The 23,864-nt window shown below is 45.0% G+C and overlaps 2 protein-coding genes and 1 non-coding gene across 5 annotated transcripts in view; all 3 read left to right on the top strand.

Annotated features, from left to right (window-relative positions):
- Nucleotides 1-1,716: 1,716 nt before the first annotated feature.
- malt3 (MALT paracaspase 3) lies at nucleotides 1,717-18,783 on the top strand. 2 transcript variants are annotated; one of them, XM_035396635.1, is made up of 15 exons: nucleotides 1,717-1,878; nucleotides 3,119-3,216; nucleotides 3,566-3,687; nucleotides 4,041-4,185; nucleotides 4,827-5,002; nucleotides 5,579-5,675; nucleotides 6,673-6,708; nucleotides 7,177-7,380; nucleotides 11,195-11,372; nucleotides 11,906-11,980; nucleotides 12,337-12,464; nucleotides 14,343-14,492; nucleotides 15,672-15,826; nucleotides 16,780-16,896; nucleotides 17,342-18,783. In XM_035396635.1, exons 2-15 carry the CDS (start codon nucleotides 3,207-3,209, stop codon nucleotides 17,738-17,740), a joined length of 1,992 nt encoding a protein of 663 aa, XP_035252526.1. In that variant the 5' UTR covers nucleotides 1,717-1,878; nucleotides 3,119-3,206; the 3' UTR covers nucleotides 17,741-18,783. The 2 variants fall into 2 exon arrangements, with proteins under 2 accessions (XP_035252526.1, XP_035252525.1); XM_035396634.1 differs by lacking the exons at nucleotides 1,717-1,878; nucleotides 3,119-3,216 and having other exon boundaries at nucleotides 3,547-3,687.
- A 957-nt stretch (nucleotides 18,784-19,740) lies between these two features.
- trnah-gug lies at nucleotides 19,741-19,812 on the top strand. Its single transcript has one exon. It is a non-coding gene; the product is annotated as a tRNA-His (tRNA).
- A 3,532-nt stretch (nucleotides 19,813-23,344) lies between these two features.
- LOC118215418 (FERM domain-containing protein 5) overlaps nucleotides 23,345-23,864 on the top strand; it is a 90,042-nt gene continuing 89,522 nt past the window's right edge. The window contains exon 1 of one of the 2 annotated variants that reach the window (XM_035396197.1): nucleotides 23,345-23,800. In XM_035396197.1, coding sequence (XP_035252088.1) covers nucleotides 23,699-23,800 — 102 coding nt within the window. In that variant the 5' untranslated portion in view covers nucleotides 23,345-23,698. The remainder of the gene's footprint in view (nucleotides 23,801-23,864) is intronic. The other variant, XM_035396199.1, reaches the window with a different exon arrangement.

The raw sequence follows: 23,864 nt of genomic DNA on the forward strand, positions 1-23,864 counted from the left end.
CATATTATGTATTTCTCTGGTGTGAGTCGTCGAGGAACGGAAATCTCACTGGTCACCCTCCAAATTCTTTACAGGCGATAAGTGTATTCAGTGGAAACTGGGATACTTGCCTGGCCATCTGTGTACCACCTGCTTACATCTGTACTTAAACTCCTAAGAACATGCTTTCAAGTAGCTCTTGATGTCGATCTCTACCGTGAACCAGAAAGCATTCCTAGCTGTTGGCACCTTCCCCCAGCACACACACACACACACACACACACACATATGCATGCAAGCACACACACACACACACATCAATGAACACCCTTGAAAGTCATTCTGTGGGGTATAATTACAAGAATCATATCAAACCATTTGTTTCTAAAAACCTACAAAACCCTTTCGGTTATTTCAGTTCCCAAAGAGCTTGTACTCATTGAAACAATCCATCCAAACAAGTTATTATTGAAAGCTAATTTTATTTGTTTATTTGACAATATAATTTATTATTATATATTACTATTAAAACAGTGTCATGGATTGGTGATAATACAAATGCTGTAAAGAAACTAGTTAAGTTACAGCCAGTGGAAAAAATGTAAAGTCACTTTACTTGAGTAACTTCACATAGCTTGTTGGACCACCACATATGGCATTGTCTTCCAGCATCTGGAATTGTACGGGAAGAATACAACACTGCTCTTCCACAAGAAAGGCAACAAACTTATTCTTAGTTAAAGAAAGTGTTAAACACTGTCTCAGGCATCATTCCAGAAAATTCTATACATGCTTGAAAGTGTTTGGATCTGGTGATTGAGAATGCCAGGACATATAGATAACATCAATGCCAAAGCTCCTCAAAACACTGGGCTTTGCAAATAGAGTCAAATGGGAGGCTTTCTACATCCAAGCTCTACATCCAGACTATATACTTGTTGAGGGCTAAAAATCCTGACAACCGTCAGACCTTAGTGAACTGATCTACTGAACTGTGTTGATCAGCATTGTAATATAACGTGACCTTTTCTGTAATTTCATGCAGTCATAAACTGCTTTCATGTATTCTGCCTTCCTGGATGAGGTCAATGAGAGTTGCTGTGTTGTACAATAAGAGAGAGAGACTTCCAACGAAGTCAACGCTCTTTTAATGGACCAGGGCTAGGTGTAATGACTGCCTGCATCTCTACAAACTTTGAACAAAACTAAAAGCATTTTGAATGGTATTCTGCAGCTCAATACCAAGTTCCCCATCTAGTTTTGTATGGCTCAACAGGCAGTTCTTGGTTGAGAACAGCCTTCTCATATGTGGCTCGCAGAATATTCTGGTTGCCTTTTTTATCCGCTTATTCAAGAAGAAAATTAGCCCTTGCAAAAGCCACCGTTAGGCTAAGCGATCATTTAAATCATGTCATCTCTCAGTGCTCTACTGCTTTTTGACAGCTGTTTTGCGCTCTCCTTTGCCTCATACTTTATTTAAATTTTTTACCGCGGTCTGAAGAGGAAAGATTTGTACATTTTCAAAATAAAATAAATCCGTTTGTTATTACAGTATATTATTTCACTTATTTTACTTTCGTTGATCTTGACATTGTTTATGCGTTCATGTTTCACTTCCCGTGGAGGTTAACTGTTGAAATTTAGGATGGCAGTTCGAAATATACCAATTGTAACGCTCGTGGGTGCGTATATGCAACACAGTACGGTAAAGTTGAGGATGGAATGTTTCCGGAAAGTTGGATTTCTCGAAGCAGTTTCTTTTTTCAGAGAAGGGGGCGAGGTTATATCAGCTCATTCTGGGGACCCAGGCTGACATATTTTGCCTGACACTGTATTAGGTATTGGAGTATTTCAAGTGACTATGGTTCTAGTAAGTTTGTTGCTTGCTACACTTGTCAGGTAAGTTAACGCGCTGTAGCCTATATTATCTAACGTAATGGTCTACATGGTGATAGCCGAATGCTTTGTTTCATAGTTTTTGTGTCAATTATCAAGCTTGAACTTAGGCTTGCCACCCTGCAGACTAAAAAAACTTTAATATTACTCTCTAATTTTGAACTTTATCAAATGCCATCAGGTTTCAAACATATGTAAATGTATATAGTAACTTACACGCTTAGACAGAAAGCATAGCTACGTCGGGCCACTCTGTGCCGAGGACGGCTACATCATGTTGGCGTAGATCCCTCGGAACGTCTGCGCCTTTGTATTCTAATCAAGTTACACTTGGAACGCAGTGAGACGGAGACACTGGTTCGTAGACTGATCGTGGCGACATATTTGTCTTATTATTCCCCTTGTCTGTTTATAACGCAAACAACACAGTCGGTTCACTGTGTCTTTTTTCACAGTCTGATAAATCTTTGCAAGTGCAAAAAAATTCTGCAACAGGCATTACATTTCGTGTACATTTACCATTTGGTACATATAGCCAGGTGTATGCCATTTGTTAATTTTTAAAGGTGTTAGTGCCAGCTTTCGTTGCGTTTTTTTTAGTGTTGTCAATAAAATATTATGCAAATCCACTATTATTAGAAGACGGTTGACTAGGCTACCTCCTGATGTTCTGTATGAATTGTTGAAGTTAAACCACCTGTTCTGTGTAAAATAGGAAGTGACCAGGAGCTCACATGCACACTTTAAAGTTCACATGGTCCGTAATTTGACTTCACTTTTGCAAGACACGGGAAGAATGAGAGGAGCGGAACAGTTCAGGATGGCATTGTCTCGTACCTCTTCTGTACTGTAGGATCAGGTCTTAGTTTCAGATCCCCTGGATACGAAACATTATTCACAAGGTTTTGGAGCTTTTATGCGTGTTGCAATACTGGAGTGTGATGTTCCACGAATGACGAAAAAGATGCACGGCCGGGGTTTTCCTCTTCAGTGTTTTCTTTTTCTGTTGCAGGATTGTGTCTTCCTCAACAGCACACTTAATGTTAAGGTGCAGTCATATGTAAAACATATATGTTAAAAATATATATCCTATCTGTATGCAATAAACTGTGAACAAGATATGTGGACCCTGTCTTGGGAAATCAGTCTCTCGGACTTTATCTCACTTGGCAATGTGTCTTCAATCATATTCGCATTGTTGTGATGTTGTTGACATTTGATTTATTTTTGGCTCCATTTATAGGTCCTGTAGTGAGATTCAGTAATGACTCACCCCCAGAATCGAGGGATGTTTTTCTGGTCTGACTGCGCAGCCTCCACAGGTTGAAATCATGATCAGCGGTAAGTTGTTCCGTGCACGTTTAACTTTGCAAGCAGAAGAAACTAGTGTAAGTTGGCTGGTTTTGTGTTATCAGGTAAGAGCTGGATAATGGACAGCATGCCTGATTCCTTATACATGAATGACTTAACATTACTCTCTGACCTAGCCTATGCTTAGGGCCTACTGTGTGAACTGGACTTAATGTGTTCATGGCTATGAATAACTGTTACATAATGAGTATTGTACCTTATCGGACCTGTGTTTCGTAGCTGTTCCAGTGACAGTCGGTATGCACTTATTGTACGTTGCTTTGGATAAAAGCTTCTGCCGAATAAATGTAACGTAATGCAATGTTGTCCCTTTTTGCAGAAATTGTCATCGTGCAGCATCCATTGTCCGCGTGCCTCCCACTGAACTACAGAGTGACTCTGAGCGTGCGAGCCGTGGGGACGGGCCCGCTGAGCTACCAGTGGTTTCAGGCCGAGGATGAGGTGCGTTACCGATGGACAGCCGGACCTGTTCACAACTGGAGCTACCGATTCTCTTCTCAATTTAATTTCTCTTCTTAGGAAAACGGTCCTTGTTTTAGTATGAATGTTAAGTCCAGTATGATTTGTCGTTTGAGTACGGTGGGGCTCTCAAGATGAACATTCATATATTCCATCTTGATGTGAGATCCTGTATTCGATATGAATATTTGACTTGTATTCATCCTCACAGATAATTCCTTCATGAATGAAAGTGTAGTTTTCTGCATTGAGTTAGAATTAGAGCCCTTCTTGACTGTGTTTCGCATGGTTGAAACATAGAATATTCGGTTGCTCACCTGTAAACCGTGTTCCAGGTCCCTGGTGGAACCGGCGCCGACTTGGTCTTTGAAGCCCGGTGCACCCAGAAGTACGTGTGCCGAGTGAACGACAAACACTGCAACTGCGTGTTCAGCGAATGGGTCAAGGTGAAGGTCTGCGACATCCCCAGACCCCTCGCAAGTAAGAACCCTCCTTTCGGATTGGCTTAAATGTGCCCACCATTATTTAATCCTTCCTGTTGGAAGCTCAAATCAGGCAGCCCTTAAGTTCCAGACCGTTGAACATTTTGCATGTTACAGTGTCACATCTTTAGCTCGTCAAATATGACTTGATGTTTTCCAGAATAAAGTTGACATGTTAAATGTTTATGTCTGTGTAAGTAAAGGCGGTGTAATACTGTGGATTCAGGCAATTTAAGATGGCATTGATCTTGAATCAATCAGCATTGTTTGTTATTTACTTGACATAAGTTCTCATTTGAAACAGACTTTGAAAACAAAGAACAATAGTGGATTCGAACAGGTTAATAAGGACAAGTTTATTGATTCAGTTGCAGGGTAGCAAGAAACGTTTTTACTCAGCAGTGCCTTGATGGAGGCTTACAGCTGAAACGTATCAACTTATAAAGTAAAATTTAACATTAAATACATTTTTAACTTCTATTTCAGTCCAAGCGGGGGCATAATTCTTGCATGCGTGTCTTTGTCCTTGCACATGCTGAGCTCGAGCGGCGAGGCGGTATTTCTCGTTCCTCAGCGCTGACTGGAGCGGGTCTCTCACCGGAGTTGGGGAATTTGAGAACGGCCTCTGTGTTTCTGCAGGACCCTCGGGGACGTGGCAGGGGGAGCCCCTCATCGCGGTGAACCCCGCCTCCCAGACGGTCCGCAGAGGGGAGAGGGTGACGCTGCAGTGCTCCGCGTTCGGCATCCCCGCCCCCGACTACCAGTGGTACCGGAACGGGAACCCGCTGCCCGGGAAGAACAGGGAAACGCTCCAGGTGCGTCCGTCGGAGAAGCCTTTAAAGCGCCCCGTTACCAGCGCCCGTGGGTGTACCGATGGCTGGGGTTGCCGAGTTCACTGTTTTCCGGCCTAGCATTGCGTGTCCTAAGAGCTCGTGCTTGCACAACCGGCTGTGTGTAAACATGGCGAAGGCAGCCAGGCGAGACGCGGTTAATCGTTAACATGTTTGGCAGAGTGTGAGTTTTACCAGAAGCTCTTATCTGAAAATAGATGTGCCAATTTTACACTGCAGACAGCCATTGTTGCCCCCGGAAACCGTGATTCTTTTGACTTGTATTTGTCTCATGTGAGTCTGAGTTCAGTTTTTGATTGTGAAACACTTTCACTACGTTTACTTTAAAAATGGTTACTATTTATTTGAATGATTATTAGTTAGTCATAGCAGCCATAGCAGCAGTAGTAGTAGTATCAATATTATTGTAAGTATTTATGGGTTGCTCTGTTCAATGAGCGGGCTGTTGTGTACATGTACGATTGCAGTGGAATTCCTTGGCGTTTTGACCTGGCTGTCAATTTGTCAACAATGAAATGATAGCTGTTGCGCTTCTTACAGATAGAAAATGTAGATGGAGACCACGAAGTCTGGTACCTCTGCTCCGTCTCCAACGTCCTGGAAGAGAAATGGACAAAGCCGGCCAAGATCAGCTTGGGTAAGATATTTGGCCTGCGTGCATTCGCCCCTGGCTGTCTCTGACCCCCTGAATCATTTTGCCAGAGAAAACGGAATGGCACTTTCTTTGCCTTTGAACATGAACTAGCTGTAGGTTGGTCTCAAGGCCCTTTCATGATAGAAAATGGCTACTCCTCCACAATTTAGCTATAGTGCGTGTGAGCCTAAGGGGATTTCCACTTCTGAACCGGAGGGGTGGTACTTTCCCTGTATTTAATGCTCTTACAAGATCAGGTAATTGTTGGGAGTTATATATCCAGGCCAGTATGTACACGTGGCAGCGTGATGACATGTAGTGAAACCGGCTCAGATGCAGTGTTCCCCTTCAGGGTGTTTGTGTGTGTATGTGCACTAACGGTGTGAACGTATGGAAAGCAAAGGTGATGTTTGTTCTCATCTGGCCTTGGCAAATTGTGACTGACAGTCATTCACTTCCCTGCGTCCAGCGTGACTTCTGCTTTTTGCTTTTTGTGAAGTGTGGTCAGGAAACAGTGACATCACAAAATAAAAATACAGCTGTATAAATGGACAAACAAACGGATTAGTTAGAAATAATAATAATAATAATAATAATAATGCCATCTTCATCATCATGATAGCGCTTCTAATCAGGACTAGTAGTTATTGCCTTACCTACTGTATGTCTGTGTATCTGTGGGACACGTACAAGCAGAGTGAATGTTTACAAAGCAGGGGTATACAGCATATGTAGCATTGCTGGTCTGTCTTGCGCTTAGACCCTAAGGGGTGCTTTAAGGTGTTTTTGCCATCCACAATACCAGAGCAAAAAACCTGAATATTGTTCCTCATTTACCTTCAATCCTGTGCACATCCTTCATTGCAACTGAGGCTCTAAAGCTGCCAGAATCTCTGATCCAGCTGAAATGGCAGCAGGTTATTGAGCTAGGCCAAGACTTACTGGTAGAGCAGGACCTCCATCTTAACCTCTTTTCTTTTCCCCCGTCTTGTGTCCACAGTGGTTCCTGACCCACCTGCGGCCAGTGAGCTTACAGGTAAGCCCAACAGGTGTGATTCTGTAAGCACAGCGTTGAGCTCCAGGCAGGTTCTGAAACTGAAACCACATCTGAAGGAAAGGAAAGAATCAGAACCTTTTCCCCTGACTTTCACATTTCTGTCATGGCCTGAAAAGGCTCTTCTCATATTGCTTGTAATGTGAGTCACTGTGGCTTTGTTTCACTTTCCTGGATGTATTTGATGTCTGTGACTGTTATCTTCCATTAGGGTATATCATGTCTCATCTAGAAAGAAGGCTCACACTTCCCTTTAGACTCTTATGCTGTTGTATAATTAAATATGAATTATATTTTTGAATGAATGGTAATGGTTAAGGGAATGGTTAATGAATAGTAAACGGGCAGGAAGAATTTCACTTTGGATTTCGGGTTTCGTGACAACAAACACTGTGACAAACACGCTTGATTTTGAAAGGCTGATCAGTGTCACTGGCTCGTCCCGTTTAGCGACGGACAAAGTGGCTCTGCTGATCGGGAACCTGAATTACGCCCACCACCCTGCCCTCATGGCCCCCATGATGGACGTGCACGAGCTGGCCAACCTCCTGCGGCAGCTGGGCTTCAGGGTGGTGTCCCTGCTGGACCTCACTAAGGCCGAAATGCTGGCTGCCATCGACGCCTTCCTGCAGCTCCTGGACAGAGGCGTGTACGGTGAGTCCCAGAGGCCCCGCCCACGCCTGCATCACACCATGCACTGTGCCACGCCCACACCTGCATTGCACCATGCACTGTGCCACACCCACGCCATGCACTGTGCCACACCCACACCTGCATCACACCATGCACTGTGCCACACCCACACCATGCATCACACCATGCACTGTGCCACACCCACACCATGCACTGTGCCACGCCCACATCTGCATCACACCATGCACTGTGCCACACCCACACCATGCACTGTGCCACGCCCGCACCTGCATCACGTCACACCACTTTTCTAAGTTTCTAAGATTATTTGCTCAGTGACTGTGATTGTTAATACAAGTGCAGTGTGAAGTGATTATTGTACACCTAGAGTAGTATTCGGCGACATCTCTTGTATTGTCCCCAAACCTTGCCCATCACTGCAGTGTCCTCCGTGGGTTAAAATCTAAAACCTGAGCTGCGAGCCCCCGCTTCACGTGCAGAGTCGCTCTGGGCTGACGGACGGAGCCGTGCTGACTGAACGCATCGCCCCCCTGGGGGGGTGGCATGGCTAATCATGCACAGCCCCGGGGGCCCGCCCGCCACGGTCAGCACCGGTACTGCTGGGCCAATGCGCTAGAAACTGGTGCTTTAGCAGGAGACCAGAGCTGTTTGTGAGAACATGGGGCGGCAGTGTACCGTAATGGGTAAGGAGGTGGTCTTGTAACCAAAGGGTCACCGATTCGATTCCCAGGTAGGAACACTGCCGTTGCACCCTTGAGCAAGGTACTTCAGTATATATCCAGCTGCTACAAAAGGATGCAATGTGCTATGTAAAAAAAGTTGTGTAAGTCGCTCTGGGTGAGAGCGTCTGCTAAATGCTGTAATGGCTAACGAGGAAATCGCGTAAAACGACGGCCCGCTTCACGTGCAGTACAAGTGCGTCCTCTCTGCCGACAGACAGACCGCGGGGAAAGCGGAACGCGTTCTGAAATGTGCTTAGCCTCGGTCACCTGTTCCTTTTCTGAGTGAAGGCTGTGAGCTGAGAGATTGTCTGGAGGCAGTTTGCGGTTTGAATGACAAACACAGTGGAAAGCAGAAGTGTGATGGGGGGTGGTGGGGGGGGGGGACTGTATTGCTATTTATAGCGCTTTCTAAAGCCCCTGCAGCCTCGCGGCTCACGGGCCACTGGATTAATCGAGTGCCTGAGTGCTTGTGAATGCTGTTTATCTGTGACAGGGTCTTTAGATCACATCATTTTTATGACGTCCCATTGCCCTGCAGTTATCATCTCAGAAAGATTTACAACTTTATTAATGTTACTGCCGTGTTGTTATTTATTATATGTTATCATGTTTTCATTTGTTTTCTTCAAATCTGCCCTTATTCGTGGTTTTAATTTAGGGCTGCAGTAGAGCACAGCAAAAGATTTGAACCCGCAACCTTACCGTCGTCAGTCTGTTTCTGTTCAGAAATTCTACTAACTAACGTCAGGGGGCGATTCAATTTTCCTCGAGAAACCTTTCCGAAAAAGCATCTATTCGATTCCACGAAAGCGAAGCGAAACCTTTAGAACCGGCGAAAGCGAAGTTCTTGCACGGTACTCCGTCTGACGGCGTCCGGCGGGAAAGGAGCTCGTGCGCTGGCTGAGTGAGCCGTGGCGCCGTTCGATGTGGAACCGCAGTCACGGCCTCAGCAGCCATTACAGGAGCGTCGCCACATCGAGTTTACTCAACAGCAGGGAACAGGAAGTTGCTTCAGCCTAGTGAGGATTATGTGCTGTGACTGTGTCCTGCTTTGCCTTCAGTGGCGCGTTTAGGACGGCGGGGCCTTGCGTAGTTTTCGGGGAGCGCTCTTGCGTGTTCAGTGGGGAAGTGCGGCCGAGGATGCCGATCACTCGTGCGGGGCGGTCAGCGGGAGGCGAGCGCTAACTCTGACCCCCATTCCCCCCACCCCATCGCGTGCTGTTCAACAGCGCCGGAACGCCGCCACCTTTAGTTCGCCAGCCTGACCCTTTCACCTGTCCTCCTTCCTGCCGCCCACGGCATCAAAAACCCGGCCTGAGATCTGGGGCGCTGGGAGCGCATCGACAGGAAATGAAATGAGGCGGTGAGGGGAAGAAGGGCGGGACTGTGTGGAAACCACCACGCGCTCGCCGTCTTTTGGGGGAGCTAAGCAGCCCTGAATTTTCTTGGGCTTTTTTTTGTGGCTGACACGGTGGTTTTTGCCACGCTGATGGACTGCCAAATGTATCGTGTGAAGATGAAAGATGAAAGAGTATCGCTGGCTGTACTTATCAGGGGATTTTCAGCATCATGTTTTTACGAGCTACGAATTTTGAGAGGGTCGTGTTTATCGCTCTCTGTTGCCACTGTTCGGCTGGGATTCTGCCAACGTCCTGTCCGTAAATGTGATGGGAAGCACATTCAGCCTGAATCAAACGGACCTTGCCAGACTGTGCCTTTTGAAAAGGAAGACAAATATTTACCCATTTTTCAAAGTTGATGACTTACGGGCGGTCGGAGCGCCCTGTTTAAAAAAAGCACATAGCATGTAAATACGCTTTATTTCGGTGCTGTCTGCCTGGCTGCTTACAGATATTGCATCATGGGAAGGGTCGGGTCACGCTGCCGTAACGCTGTATTTATAACGCGCTCCTGCTGACTGAGCCGGGCTGATGTCTGCCAGCCAACGGCTCATTTCCGGCGGCAGGGTCGCGTCCAGCCAGGCTCCGGCGAGGGGACGCGGCCGTCTGGAGCCTGTTTGGGGCGGGGGCAGGCCGCGCTCGACCCTGAGAAGCGGGCTCGCCTGTCTTGAGGCCGGGCCAACAGAGCAGAGGGGTCTGGCAGTGATTTTTGGGGGGAGGGGGTCCCCTCTCCTGTACGCTTGGATCGTGGCTTGGTAGACCCTTCTTCTGTGACAGTGAGCTGTGACTGAAATAGAAAAAAGTTCTCTGTTTTGGTCATGTGACCGGTGGCCAGAATCTGTCACACTGTGCTGAAAAGACATAGAGCCAAGTGGGTTGCCACCCTAAGAAGGAGACTCTTTTTAGAGAAATTCCACAAATGTGGGAAAACACATTTTAGCTGATTGGCTTTACTGTAATGAGCTCAAACTGTAACAACACATACGTTACAATCTCTGGAATTTCTGGAATGTCCTTTGTGATAATATAACCTTTTCTTTTTAATCTTTCTTCTGTTTCTGTTTGCACAAGTTATCACAGTTCTTGTTTGTTCTTGGATTTAGTGGTTAGCCCAGTATTTACTCCTGACTCGAAACATTACTGAAGATTGCTGGGTTTATCTTGTGTGGAATCGTTTGAAGCTCTGTGGCTTTTGAGCATCACCTCCAGCAGTCGCTGGAGTTCCTCTGTTTGACGTTCTTGTGAATGTGAGGCCGAGTTCCAGCGTCTCGTGACCGGATGTCACGCAGTCACTCCATATAAAGTGAATCAGCGCCTCAACGTTTCCCTAAAACCTTCGCTTAAGCCTACGCCGTTACTTCCGTGGTTTGCAGACGTGACGCTTACTCACCACAGATTGTTTTTTCTTTCCACTTTTCCTGTTCTTACAGAGAAATGATTCATTAAAACACAGTAAAATAAGAATGAGCCACATGTATTCTTACAGCCCCAGCTGTTTCTTTCTGGTGATTAATGGACTGGACTACGTTTAAGACCAGCATCCTTTTTGGTCCGGGTTCATGTGCCTGCAGCTTTTTGACACCTTACATGATGCACGCGATGACGCAGGATAAACATTTATGTATTTTAATGTGGAAAACTGAGGTAAATCCAGGTTTTTTGCGCTGAAGTGTTTCCGCTTCCTGTTTCCAGCTCTCTTCTACTACGCGGGCCACGGGTACGAGTGCTCCGGGAGGAACTACCTGGTGGCCGTGGACGCGCCGCAGCCGTACCGGCCGGAGAACTGCGTCAGCGTGCAGGGCGTGATGCGCCGCATGCAGGAGAGGCACACCGCGCTCAACGTCATCCTGCTGGACACCTGCCGGAAATGGTGCGGTCCCACCGCTCATTCACTTATAGCATTCACTCAGCGCTGCCCTCTTTACCGGCTGAGGTTTAAAATGGTAGATTGGAAGGGCAAGGAATTATGGGAAGTGTAGTGTATGAGCAAAGCCGGCGTCAGCGTACGCTGTGCTCCTTGTACCTCAGAAGTGTGGCAGGACACAGGCAGCGAATTGCAGTGTATACTTTGGAGTGTACTTGAGATTTCGAACAATACTTGTATGGTGGTCAGCAGCCACATTATACTTTTTCTTAAGCACATTTAATATAAAGTTTTATTCCATACGTCTCTCTGCATTCTCCAGTGTGTGGTGTTCAGGTTTATGTTAAATTGCAGTTGTTGTGACTGTTGCACAACAGCAGTTGTTGTAATGGAACACGTGGGTATGCTCTTAAGAAGTCTTTGATGTTTGACTCACGTTATTAGATTCATTTTCACTTACTGAGTAACTGCAACACCGTGAGACAAACAACAAATCAGTTAACGTCAGCGTGTTTCCTTTGTTCTGTAACATTTCACAGGTACAACCAGAACTGTGCCCTTTCTGAAATCAGGTCACTGGCACCCTTGGGTAACACGGTATACGGATACGCCACGTAAGTTTCTCGCCACAAACACATTAACCAGTCAGAGAAAAGCACTGTTAGACAGTGGTTTCCTTCTGAATAGTTTGCTACCGTTTTGTTGTTTGCTCTCAAGAACAAATCACGTCATTTGTCACACTCACCTGAAGCACAGCTTTCTCAATTGTTAATGCTCTTTAAAAGTTGTGCTCTGTCTGGCATCTGTATTTCTCTTTTTTAATCTGTTTTTTATCACATTCACATTGGTTCTCTAGAACATTCTACTCAGACTTGAGCTTTGACAGGAGCTCTAGTGGGATTGACTGATTGGTTGATGGGGATCTGTCGGCCGGTCTAGCTGCTTGCTCATTGGTGTGCCGCGGTCGCAGGTGCGAAGACGCCGTGGCCTTCGAGGTGCAGGACGGCGAGAGGAGTTCCGGAATCTTCACCAAGTACCTGAACAAGCACATACTGCGTCCGGAGAAGATCACGCGCGTCCTGGAGCAGGTTTCCGAAGGTCAGAGTCCCCTTTAACTCACTCTGTGTTATAATGAAGCGTCACGCCCAGCTAACGGTAAACCCAGGAGTTTGCGGGATGTGTTAGTCTCCTCTTGCAATGTGTGGATGTGCTCATTCAGTAGAGCTGGTGGTGCGGGGAGGAGAATTAGTCAGAAATGGATTCGCTTTGGCGTGATGGAATCCGGACGTGTTTGCATAGACCGTGTGAGGGCCACTGTGGTCTCCACCCTTCATCCCCCACCTCGAGACACACATACACAGAGGCACATTTGTTAGTCGTTTTTTCACCCTGGCTGGACTGCCCATGCCTCCGGTTGTTGCCTTTGTCTGGCATGTCACCATGGCGACATGACTCAACCGGTGCAGGCCAGACAGGGCCTCATAAGCCGCTGCCTCATTCCCCGGCTGAAACCGGAGAGGAAGAGAGCGCTCGACCTGTGGAGAGCTTCTGTTTCCCTCCTCACCCCCTGCACCCCCCCCCCCACACACACACACACAAAAACATAAAAACACCCTCCAAAAAAACCCCAGGACCCGTCACCCTGAACGGTACTGGCACACAGGCTTTGAGCCACTGGTGGCAGGGATAGGTTTAATGCAGTGTCCCCTGGGGTGTTCAAGGCTGTGGGATAGGGATAGAGTTAAGGTTAACTCTAGGTGTTTCATCAGTGACGCAGGTCACATGATGCTCTGGCATCCGACTGCTTAGGAGAGCAGTGTGAGCCAAGGCCACCGCACTTCTTCAGGGGGAGGAGCCAAACGCTCCGTCAACTATTAATAACTTGGAGATTGAGTTCTGCCCGGATATGTTTTGCTGTGATTACTTCTGTACTACAACAGGATATAAATTCTGATTTTTTACGTTCAAAATAATTCCCGAGGCCCTGCATTCGAGCACTTTAAATATTTTTTTCTAAATTAGATTTTTCCTATACCATGCCTGGAGATTTCACAGTGATCAAGGGAAAAATGGAAATAGTTAAAAAGTATACCCATTTAAGTGCAAAGTTTCTGTTCCTCTTGCCAGTGGTTTGTGTGGCAAGTAGCTGCTGTTTGTTTGTCCCCCTGAAACCTGGGCAAAAAATAATAATTTTACATAATGCAAGTGGATGACAAAACATGTTGCAGTGAAATTATTCTGAAAAATATTATTTATTTTTATTGAATGTCCTTTGTAATGTCAGCTTGGTGAAATATATGGTTCTTGAGATTAAGACTAGAGACTTGTGTCCCCTACTGGGGACAAACATTAATTACCAGGTCTTTACCAGGAGGATATGATGCTAAGCGGTCTGTCCTCCAGTTACTGTGGAATTGAGTTATAAATGGAAACAGCGATGCTGGTGACCTCTCACTTCCTGGCCCAAAGAGAACTAAGTGAAGAAGGATCACTTAAAATATTACCGGGGCATGCTAACTTTCCATAGCGAGCCACACTCCCACATCCTGAACTACTCACTCGTTTTTACCACGCCATGAATACTCTGAGTCAACGGGGGAGATGAGGGGGGGGGGGGGGGAGATTGTCAGAACGCTTCCGTTAATGAGAACTGCAACCAAAAAATGTCACTGTTCCTGACTTTTTGGAACAAGTGAAGGTGAACCTCTTCTGTGGTTTGGTGGTTTTGTTCAATGTCTTGAACGGAGATCCGCCTCCCCTCCGTACGCCAGTTTGAAAAAACGGCTGGAGGTTGAAGTCTTATGCAGTGGGTTTGGGGCAGCTGTTGAACTTATGTCATTCCTTCAGCAAGATCATTACATTACATCAGGGGGGCGCTGCTGTTGTTTTCAGTGGAGGGGCGGTGCTCGCCCCCTGCTTGCGGTGTCATGCGCTAGTTTGCGCTAGGGCGCGGTCTGAGCCTCCCTTTTCCCGCAGATTTGGGCCGGGACCCCCTGGTGACGGGGAGGCAGGTGGTGGAGGTCCGGCACACGCTGAAGGACCCGCGCGGCCTGGGCGACCCGGTGCGGACCGCCGGACACACGCGCGAGCTGCGTGTGCGGGACCTGTGCTGGAGGAGGGCTAACGGTGAGTCCCGGTCCCACAGGGGCGGAGCGCAGAACCGCCCCGCTTCAGGAACCTTCCGTTAAAAAGAGCACCAGGGTAATGACGGAAACGGGCTCTGATCATCCCCAGATGTCCCCCCTGACCCTACCTCTAACTGCAGCCGAAAACGCACAGACAGGCCAACGCATAACAGAGCTCACTAAATCTAGCTGTGTTTGGTGAGGTCACGCATGTCCTGTACTACCATACCAGGCCGAAAAATAAAGGGTATAGGACCCGTTTCTTAAATCACAATCCTCGGGGGCCCGAGAACTGCTTTTCCATCCCCCCTTTACCTGGGAGGCAGGTGTGAAGACACTCTGGCCAATCAGTAACACAAATTGTTCAGTTAATTGTCTGGAGGACATGGTCCTGTGAAACAGAGGAAGTGAAGTGAAAAAGAAAAAAGAATTGTTGCAGAAAACAGAACCGTGTGTTCCTCATTAGGAAGTGCTGAAGGGCATGTTGATAAAAAGTGACTTTAAATCCGCTGTAAAGGAAGGCAGCGTGTTCCGCCTCCACCGCAAACCAATCCCCCCATCCTGGCCCCGCCCCTTGCCCCCCCCCCCCCCCCCACGTGATGCACGAAGGGACTGCAACGGCAACTTCCTCTGGAAGCAGTGTGACGCGGGGGTGAATGGCGGCGAATGTTGTGGGCGGGTTCCATTCCCGTTTAGGGGAAGTGGAGAGGTGCTAGCAGACGCTAGGCTAAAATGCATGCATAGCTGTTTGCCGTAAAGGAGGGAGGGTGCTTTTTGTTGGAAAAGCACCTTTTTAAATATGTATTGGTTTCCATTGATAAAAAACTGATGAAAGGGCACCGTGCTTTTCAGCATGGTTTGAAGTAAATGAGTGCATATGAAAAATGAATGTGTAAACACAGGAGAGTATTCTAACCGCTACCAAGGCCATTAGCACAAATGGCTTCGCATCCAGGGCAATTGTGTCAGTTTACTTGTATGTGATGTTGTTTGCCAGTGTGGTCTGTGGGCCAAGGCATCTGACAAATTAATCGATGTCATTTTTTTGTATTTGTAGTTTTGGTGTAGCAGCATGATGTAATAATATTGTCTACATGAAAACTGCAGGTGTATCCACTATTGCTTATTGTTTAGACCGTGTTTCACCCGCATTGTGTGTGGGCTTTGTCGTCTGACCCAGAGTTGCCCGAGCGACGGACGCTGGCGTTCCCGTGCGGCGCTGAGGTGGAGCTCAGCTTCTCGGCCTTGTTCTCCAACGTCATCATCGTCTTCGCCGCGGTGAAGCCCGGCGACCGCGGCGTCCTGGACTGCAGCCTCTCCCTCAGGAGCAACCCGGTGAGTCTGGGAAGCGCTCGGGTCCCTTCCGGCTGAACGGGTAAACGTTCCGGTCCAAAACGAAACGCGCTCAACTGAAACACTGACTCCCGCATACCAATGCAGCTGAAAAAAAGTAACATTTAGTGCTAAATTTATTTTCAGAAAATGAAATGCTCAATGAAAACGGCGCTCTGCAGCTGCAAGTTCTGAGCTCACCCTGCGATAAGTTCTCTTTCCCCTGGGGAGGCAATGAGCCGTGAAATGAAACGCTTCGCTATTTTCTGTTATAGGGTGAAAAATAGCACATTGCTCACATCGCTTCTGATCCACCAGTCTTGTCTGAATTGCTGTTACACTGCATGACCCCCACGCTAAGGGAGAATATCTTGTAAATCTGCACGAATGGGGAAATGCTGTCTTTAAATAGATTTCCCAGACACCTGAAAAGAGCGGGATGTTGCATAAACTGACTTTGCCGCTGAACTAGCTGGCCATTTGCACAGTCGATGCCATCTTTGCTTAGGACACACTGACCCCTAGTGTCAGATAATGGTATATCATGGAAGAAACCCAAGTACACTTTAGTAGAACGCTTATTGCTGGTGGTTGTAAAGTTTCCTTAAACTCACACATTGCCGCTTCCTGCTGGGTAGTGATAATGGGCCATTATAGTCTGTGGACAGCAAGCAGACTTGAATCAAACTTGTTTTGAAATACTTGAACTCCTTTCTAGTGATGGGCAGTATAAATTATACGATGAGATGGGTTCGGGCCAGCTGATTCCAAAGACGCAGTATTCCATGAGCTATCTTGACCACTGCATGTAAAACAAATGTTACCGTACTAACTAAAATTAGTTATGAAAGACAAAGCTTCGCTTGGCCACAGTTGTTCGCAAACATGGCTTCACGTTCCTAATCGAGGGTTTATGGGATAGCTTTTTTTACGGGGCTCTTGTGTTGTTCTTGCAGGTAATGGAAGATGTGTTCTCAAATTTGGGCCGTTTAGACAGAATGGACTCCCTGCTACCAAACGACACTCTCAGTCCCGACTGCAGTCTTAGACTTTGCGGCCTACAGAAACTCCAGGTGCGTTCAGTGAGCACAGTGCTGCCCTTAACTGACTTGCATGTGTTCGTTCTGTTTTGATGACAGTATGTGCATTGATTCAAAACGGAGTCATTTGTTCCTGTGTTTATTTGTTTGTGACTCATGCTCGAGTTTGACTCCCGGTAGAGGCTAATTACCTCCTGGATTGACACCTGTGTCGATCGTGCATGTCTGTGTTGACTTGCGCTCTTCTGTATTGGGCAGTAAATCTATTCATATCTCCCTTTTGACTTGGGCACATCTGTGGATTCTTCCTTCTGGTCTTAATTTAACTTGTGGATTGACTCCATTTTAAGTAGCCTATTTCTGCTTGACTCCCTGTAGTGACACTGAATTCACAGTATATGTGTATTTATGACAGGACATTGCATTGACTTGTGCATGGGTGTGTTGTGTATTGACTTGCTTGCCTGTGCGCTGGCAGAGATCCTTGGTGATCGAGGTGGAGCTGCACTACACCCGCGCGGACTGCGGGGCACGCCTGACGGAGAGCAGGCAGCAGGACGTGGGCAAGCCGCTGGTGGCCCGCTGCGAGCTGCACCGGAGGACGCAGGCCGCGGGGCCCGCCGAGCCGGAGGGGGGGCGGGACAGGCGGGAGGGCGCCCCCTTCCTGAGCATAGACTGCACGGCCTCCTACCGGCAGCCCCCCCGTCAGCCCCAGGGGCGGCCGGGCCGGCCATCCACCCGCAAGGCGGAGAACGGCTGGAAATGCGCCACCACCGCCGCTGCCGCCGCCGCCGCCGCCGTCGCCAAAAACCCGTCTCCCCGGAGCAACGAGCCCGAGGAGAACGACGAGAACGAGATCCTGGAGTGCTCCACCTGAAGGTCTCCGCAGACCGCCGGAACGCGCCAAGCGGACTGGGGCAGAGGGGGGACTGTGTTCCTGCCGCTGAAACGCGCCATGTGAACTTCTCAATGAGGGGGGGGTCTGCGGTTCCTTTCCCTCAGTGTGTTTTCTTTTTACCATGTGCAGAACTTTACCTTTGTCTGGTTTTAATTACGTCATTTTTTGCCTTTGGTGAAAGTGTTGCTCAACATGCAGCTAGCTGATCATATATCCCTTTTTTACAATATCAACTCAATATCAATAGCAATCTCTACAATTTGGTTGTTTTCACAGTTATTGAAATGTTGTGATCATACATTTGTATTTAATCACATTCGATACTTTTAATAATCAAAATAAGCACAAATACATATTTTTGGAAAGTACCTACTTTTCCTCATTATTAAAATTTATTGGAGTTTTAACTCTGACCAAGGTTAAGGATTGTCTCTTTATATTTCATATTGTATGGGGTCTCATTTTGTACTGTGGGGTGCATGCAGGTATGCGTGTACCATATGCTCTAAAAGTATTTTCAACCGGCATTGTAAGGTTTTAAAATGACACTGACACATGTTTTAAAGCATTATTTATTTTCTGGTGAAAAGAAACATAATTGTGGTAATAAAAGAAACTGGTAGTGCCTTTTCATTCCTGTATTCAGTATTTATAAATAATTTAGCTTTTTTAAATGTTTTATTTTATCTGGTTATGTTTCTTTGTAATCAAATGTAATCATATGTTTCAATGTCAGATTTCTAAATTCAGATGATTTTTTGTAATGTTGTCAACATGTGTAATTTATTGAAGGGTTTTCCCTGGTTTCTCTGTGTCTTTCTGAATTGACCCTTCAGATTATCTTCATTTTGAATGCAAAGTCATGGTCTTAATTGCTTACTGAACTTTAAAGGAAATTTGATTTCTCAGTTATAATGCCCTTGACGGATTTGTAATGTTCTTTCGTGTAGTATGTTTTGTAGTATGTCTTCAAGAGTGACCATTGTTGTTTAGAAAATTCAATAAATGGGTTAATAAAACTATTCACTGTTTCCATTGCTTGACAACTGTGCATAGAGGGGCAGAGAGGGGTCAAATTAATATTACATTTCTATATTTTGTTACTATACAGTGAACTCTATGCTTTTATTATGCTTATCTCTGCATCCAGTGAGCAAATGCTGAGCTGTTGAATGTAAATTTCAGTCATAAACATACTAAAACATTTTCCCTGAATGTTTTCTAATAAACCAAGAGGTCAGCAGAAATTAAGAGATAAAAAAACTTGAAAATTACTGTTATCATCCACTTTTCTTCCTGAATTTTAGAATAAAAATGAGGCTTATTTTTATGTTTAGGCTTAGCCTATCACTTATTTTTGTTAACCATAGGCTACCGTTGAAATCCTTTTTTTTTTGTTAAAAGGTTGAAATACTTCAACAAGTGCACTTTTAATACGATACTCTTTTATAATAACATAAACAATTGTGGACATGAATTAGTCCATTGGACGATTAATGATAGGCTGCGTTTGCGGGTGTGATTAATTGCGATTCTAAAACTTACCAAAGCCATTTGCTTAGCCTACGAGTGCACATTCGGTCGCTGGAAGGCCTTAGAAAGTTTAAATAAAATTACATCTGCTAATTACTTTAATTAACGTTAATAGAAAAATTATTATTTTGGCTATAGAGTTATTTGCGGCAACATTTTGTACTTGCATTATAAAGCCTAAATCTGCTCCTGTTGGCGAAAAGATTACACAGACTGCTTATTTATATAAACATTCTAAACACAAGTTGTTATATCATTTAGAGAGATATGTAGCCGCCGCGTGAAAGAGTAACTATAAACAAGTTAACAAGCTAAACGTTGGTTCTTTTTTTTCGGTTGATAACAGCTGTTGAATTACACTATTGAAAAGTAATTTTAATGCACTACGGACTCCGTAAATGTCATAAGCGTTGCCGAAACGCCGTGCGCCAGAGCCCATGTAGCTCGCCGTGATCGTATAGTGGTTAGTACTCTGCGTTGTGGCCGCAGCAACCTCGGTTCGAATCCGAGTCACGGCATTGTGGAACAATGTCACGGCAAATGGGCTCCTTTTTGTTCAATGTCAACCATCTTTAGTGACGAGCGAACAGGTAATGCAGCAAGCATAGTTCAGGTTCATATCAAGCGAAGGATAAACATAAATAAACTGTAAAACCATAACGTAAACAAGCACATACGTTCAATTTTCACTAGACACAATTGAAGGAACAAATACATTTTTACAGAAATTTGCCTTTTGTGTTTTTTTATTTATACAGTTTTAGATACGTAAATAAGTACACATTTAAATGTGTTTAAGTGTGTTACTTGATTAGGTTTGTGGTGCTGGAGGGAACTAATTTGGCTTTATGAATTTTCCAAGCATACGCCCTCCAAATTCACATCCTTGAGAAATATGAATGTAAAAAAACTGTATAAACTGGATTTTATTTAACAGAATTATTAGGGGTCTAAATAATTGTGACATATTTTGGACACATTTTTTGGAAAATAATTATTATGTATTAATCTTTTCCTTTGTGTAAGTGTATTAGTACATCAGAAGCTCAAGTTGACCAATTTGGATACCTGCATATGGTTTATTTTTATACTGTAATACTTGCTTATTTCCTTTATCACAGGTGTGAATAATATTGAAGGGCACTGTCGTTGACTAGGCATTTGGAATATGCAGAATTATCTAATTAGTAGGGACATTCATATGGACCAGAAGGGAAGATCAACAAAACAAAGGGGGAAATGCCACTTCCCACATGACCTCCACTTAAATGTAACCAATTAGCACCCCAGTTAAGTAAACATTTTTTCAGGCAATTATTCACATTAAATCATAGACACAATGAAAAAATAGATCTGAGGCACACTGACACTTACAAAAGAACTGTGATGATTGGCTAATTGCCTGAAAAGCCACAGAGTAAATAGACTCATCTGTGCTTGCATCAGAGAGTGTGTGCACTTGCATTCATGTAGATGCATACTCATGGGATGAGGTGGCCAAGTGGTTAAGGCGATGGACTGCTAATCCGTTGTGCTCTGCACGCGTAGGTTTGAATCCCATCTTTGTTGAAAATATTTCTCCTATTCTTACACGGCATTTCTTATCAATTCACATGGCTTTGTGTTACACGTGTACCTCCTGTACCACTTTCAAGTTACATGCATCTCCATCCAGCACTTGTATCATTATCTTGATGTTGTAGCTTATTGTAATGCTGCCTAGTTTAACTTAACATTACTCTCTGACCTAGCCCATGCTTACTGAGTGAACTGGACTTAATGTGGTCATGACTATGAATAACAGTTACATAATGAGTATTGTACCTTTTTGGACCTGTGTTTCGTAGTTGTTCCAATTACCTTTGGTATGCACTCATTCTGTGTCACTTTGGATAAAGGATTCAGCCAAATAAATATAATGTAATGTAATGCATGTGCCAGAGAGCATGAGTATTTCTGTGGATGCATATGTATATGAATTCACTGTGTTTCTGAGTATAATTTGTGCATTTTGTTGATAGCATTGCTATTCCACAGACAAACCACCAGAGTGCGCCATTTGCGCTAATCGTTTCATATTCACAAAGCCAACAAACACACTGCTATATAAAAGGCGGATACAGGGGGACATAAATGTGCAATGGGAAAACGGCCGCTCAGACCTAACAGTCCGGGTTCTATCTCACACGCACGGAAAATTCTTGATTCAGACTAGCCCTGCTCGTCCTTCCTCTTCATAATCACTATTCAACAACTGCGTCCATAATAGCAAATTAGCCTCCACTCAGCTCTTTCACACTTAATTTTGTTTTAAGGATAATTAATTCCCGTGTTTTATCTTGCACTGCTATGGTCTCCTACGTAGTTCACATTATTTAAAGGGAGAGAGTATTTTATTGCCCAATAGGCCTAATCATGTTCATTAAAGTACTGATGATTTCAACAGATTAACCTACAGGGTCCAAGTTAAACTACGCGGTTGCTCCCTGCACTTGGAACTGTACTTCCCTCTAGGGCAGTGGTCTCCAACCCTGGACCTGGAGAGCTACAGAGTCTGTTGGTTTTTGTTTTCACCTTAAAATCAGCACCCAAGTGAGACCCAAGACACCAGGTGAGTTGAGTTAACTGTGTAATCAACTGCTCTAATTGATCCATGAAGTGCAGAGTCACTATGAAAACCAGCAGACCCTGTAGCTCTCCAGGACCAGGGTTGGAGACCAGTGCTCTAGGGTTTTCAACACACGTGTCCCTAGTTACGGTTATTCACTTTGTTGTACGTCGCTCTGGATAAGAGCGTCTGCCAAATGCCTGTAATGTAATGTAAATGTAATGTAATGATGTGCATTTGGAAACACATGCGTGTGACTAATTAATTATATGAATAGGCAAAGCAACAACTTTATGGTCATAATTAAGTCTGTTTCACTTACAGTACAAAGATGAGGCGTTGTACTGAGTATCAGACCAAGCAACAGATCCATCGGTAGATACATTTAGAAATACAAGTAAACCCAGTCTAGACAAAGGACGTCAGCACAAGTGGTCCTTACAGCACGGAACACACTGCACCATCTTCAACAGGCAGACAACAGAATATTGGAACAATTGCGCCCTCTAGTGAATTGTACTAGACACAACGTTCCACACAGTTCACGTTTCTTGAAGTTTTTCCCGATCATGACAACACGTTTAAAACTCATGAATATTCCACTCTTTTTATTCCGGTCAGTACGACTCAAACTGAAGCTTCGGTTATTCTCACGTTAAAACTTTAAGATAGGCATAGACAATCATATTTTAAAAAATGATTTCAAAATAATTTACTTTACATTACATTTATTTAGCAGACGCTTTCATCCAAAGCGACGTACACAAGCGCATATCATGGTCATTGGACAACCACAAAACACAGGTTCAATAAGGTACAATACTCATTTCGTACAGCTATTTATAGCCAAAATTAAAAAATCAAACACAACAAATAGAAGAGACAAATGTAAACCATAAGGGAATTAGGCATAGTTCTACGTGTTTCAGTATTATGCACATGTACAGCCACACCTGAAGCTGTATTCATCAAACCAAAAGATTTATCTCAGGTCAGATTAATAGGCGCATGGGGCTTTTTAAAAATGTAGATATCTCTTAATCTATTTATTGATCTGCAGCACACACATTGGTCTCGTTTACGCTGCCTTAGATTGTTCAGTCATACGGTGAATGCATCCTTAAGAATGCAACGCATAATTTAATCAACCATTATTCACAACTATCTTAATGTTTTGTTTTTGCATGTGACAATCCCCAAGAAGACATTAATATCGTATTTTATGTGGTACCTGTCGGTATGAGATTCAACCTGCACGATAAGATAATTACTGCAATAGGCTACTATCGGGCTGAACAGAGGGCTTTTCCAAATGCCTGGTGTCGAGGGGGACTCCGAAATCGCACTTCAGAACCTGGTCTCCGCGGCTATTGGGCGCTTTAGAACTCCAGACGAGTGATACTCCGGGTTGGTATTGTCGGGTTCGAGTGTCATTTACTAGACCCCTCCCTTGTTGGTTTTCAGGGACGTCATTCTGCGTTTGTCGACCCGCCCTATAGGCTATCTGAAGTATGAAGCGGTGAATTGTGAATGGTTCACAGTTCGGCTGTAAGCACAACGGATTTCGCTTACAGTAGGACCGCAAGTGTTTTCATGGCTATATTCAAACGCCGAGCAAACAGTGTGTTCACGTCTGCCGGGTAGCGATGCTTAAACCCTGCATACTGTCTCCCAACACTTCTGCTGCCATTCAGCTGGAAGAGCCGAAAAGGTGGCTGATGTGACATTACTTCTATGCTGTGCTCAGTTTATTGTTCTGGTCCCAGACAGACGCGGATGAGAAATTGTGTAAGAAGATGTTGAGTCGACTGATGAGCGGCAGCATCCGGAATCTAGAAAGAGAATACAACTGTACCGTCAGGCTTCTGGATGATACCGAATACACCTGCACGATTCAGGTCAGTCCAAAAGCAATTAGTGACTACCTTGCTACCACTGTGTTAATGTGGTTAGTCTACTTGT

This window comes from Anguilla anguilla, chromosome 16 (genome assembly GCF_013347855.1).
Source record: "Anguilla anguilla isolate fAngAng1 chromosome 16, fAngAng1.pri, whole genome shotgun sequence".
Taxonomy (NCBI): Eukaryota; Metazoa; Chordata; class Actinopteri; order Anguilliformes; family Anguillidae; genus Anguilla; species Anguilla anguilla.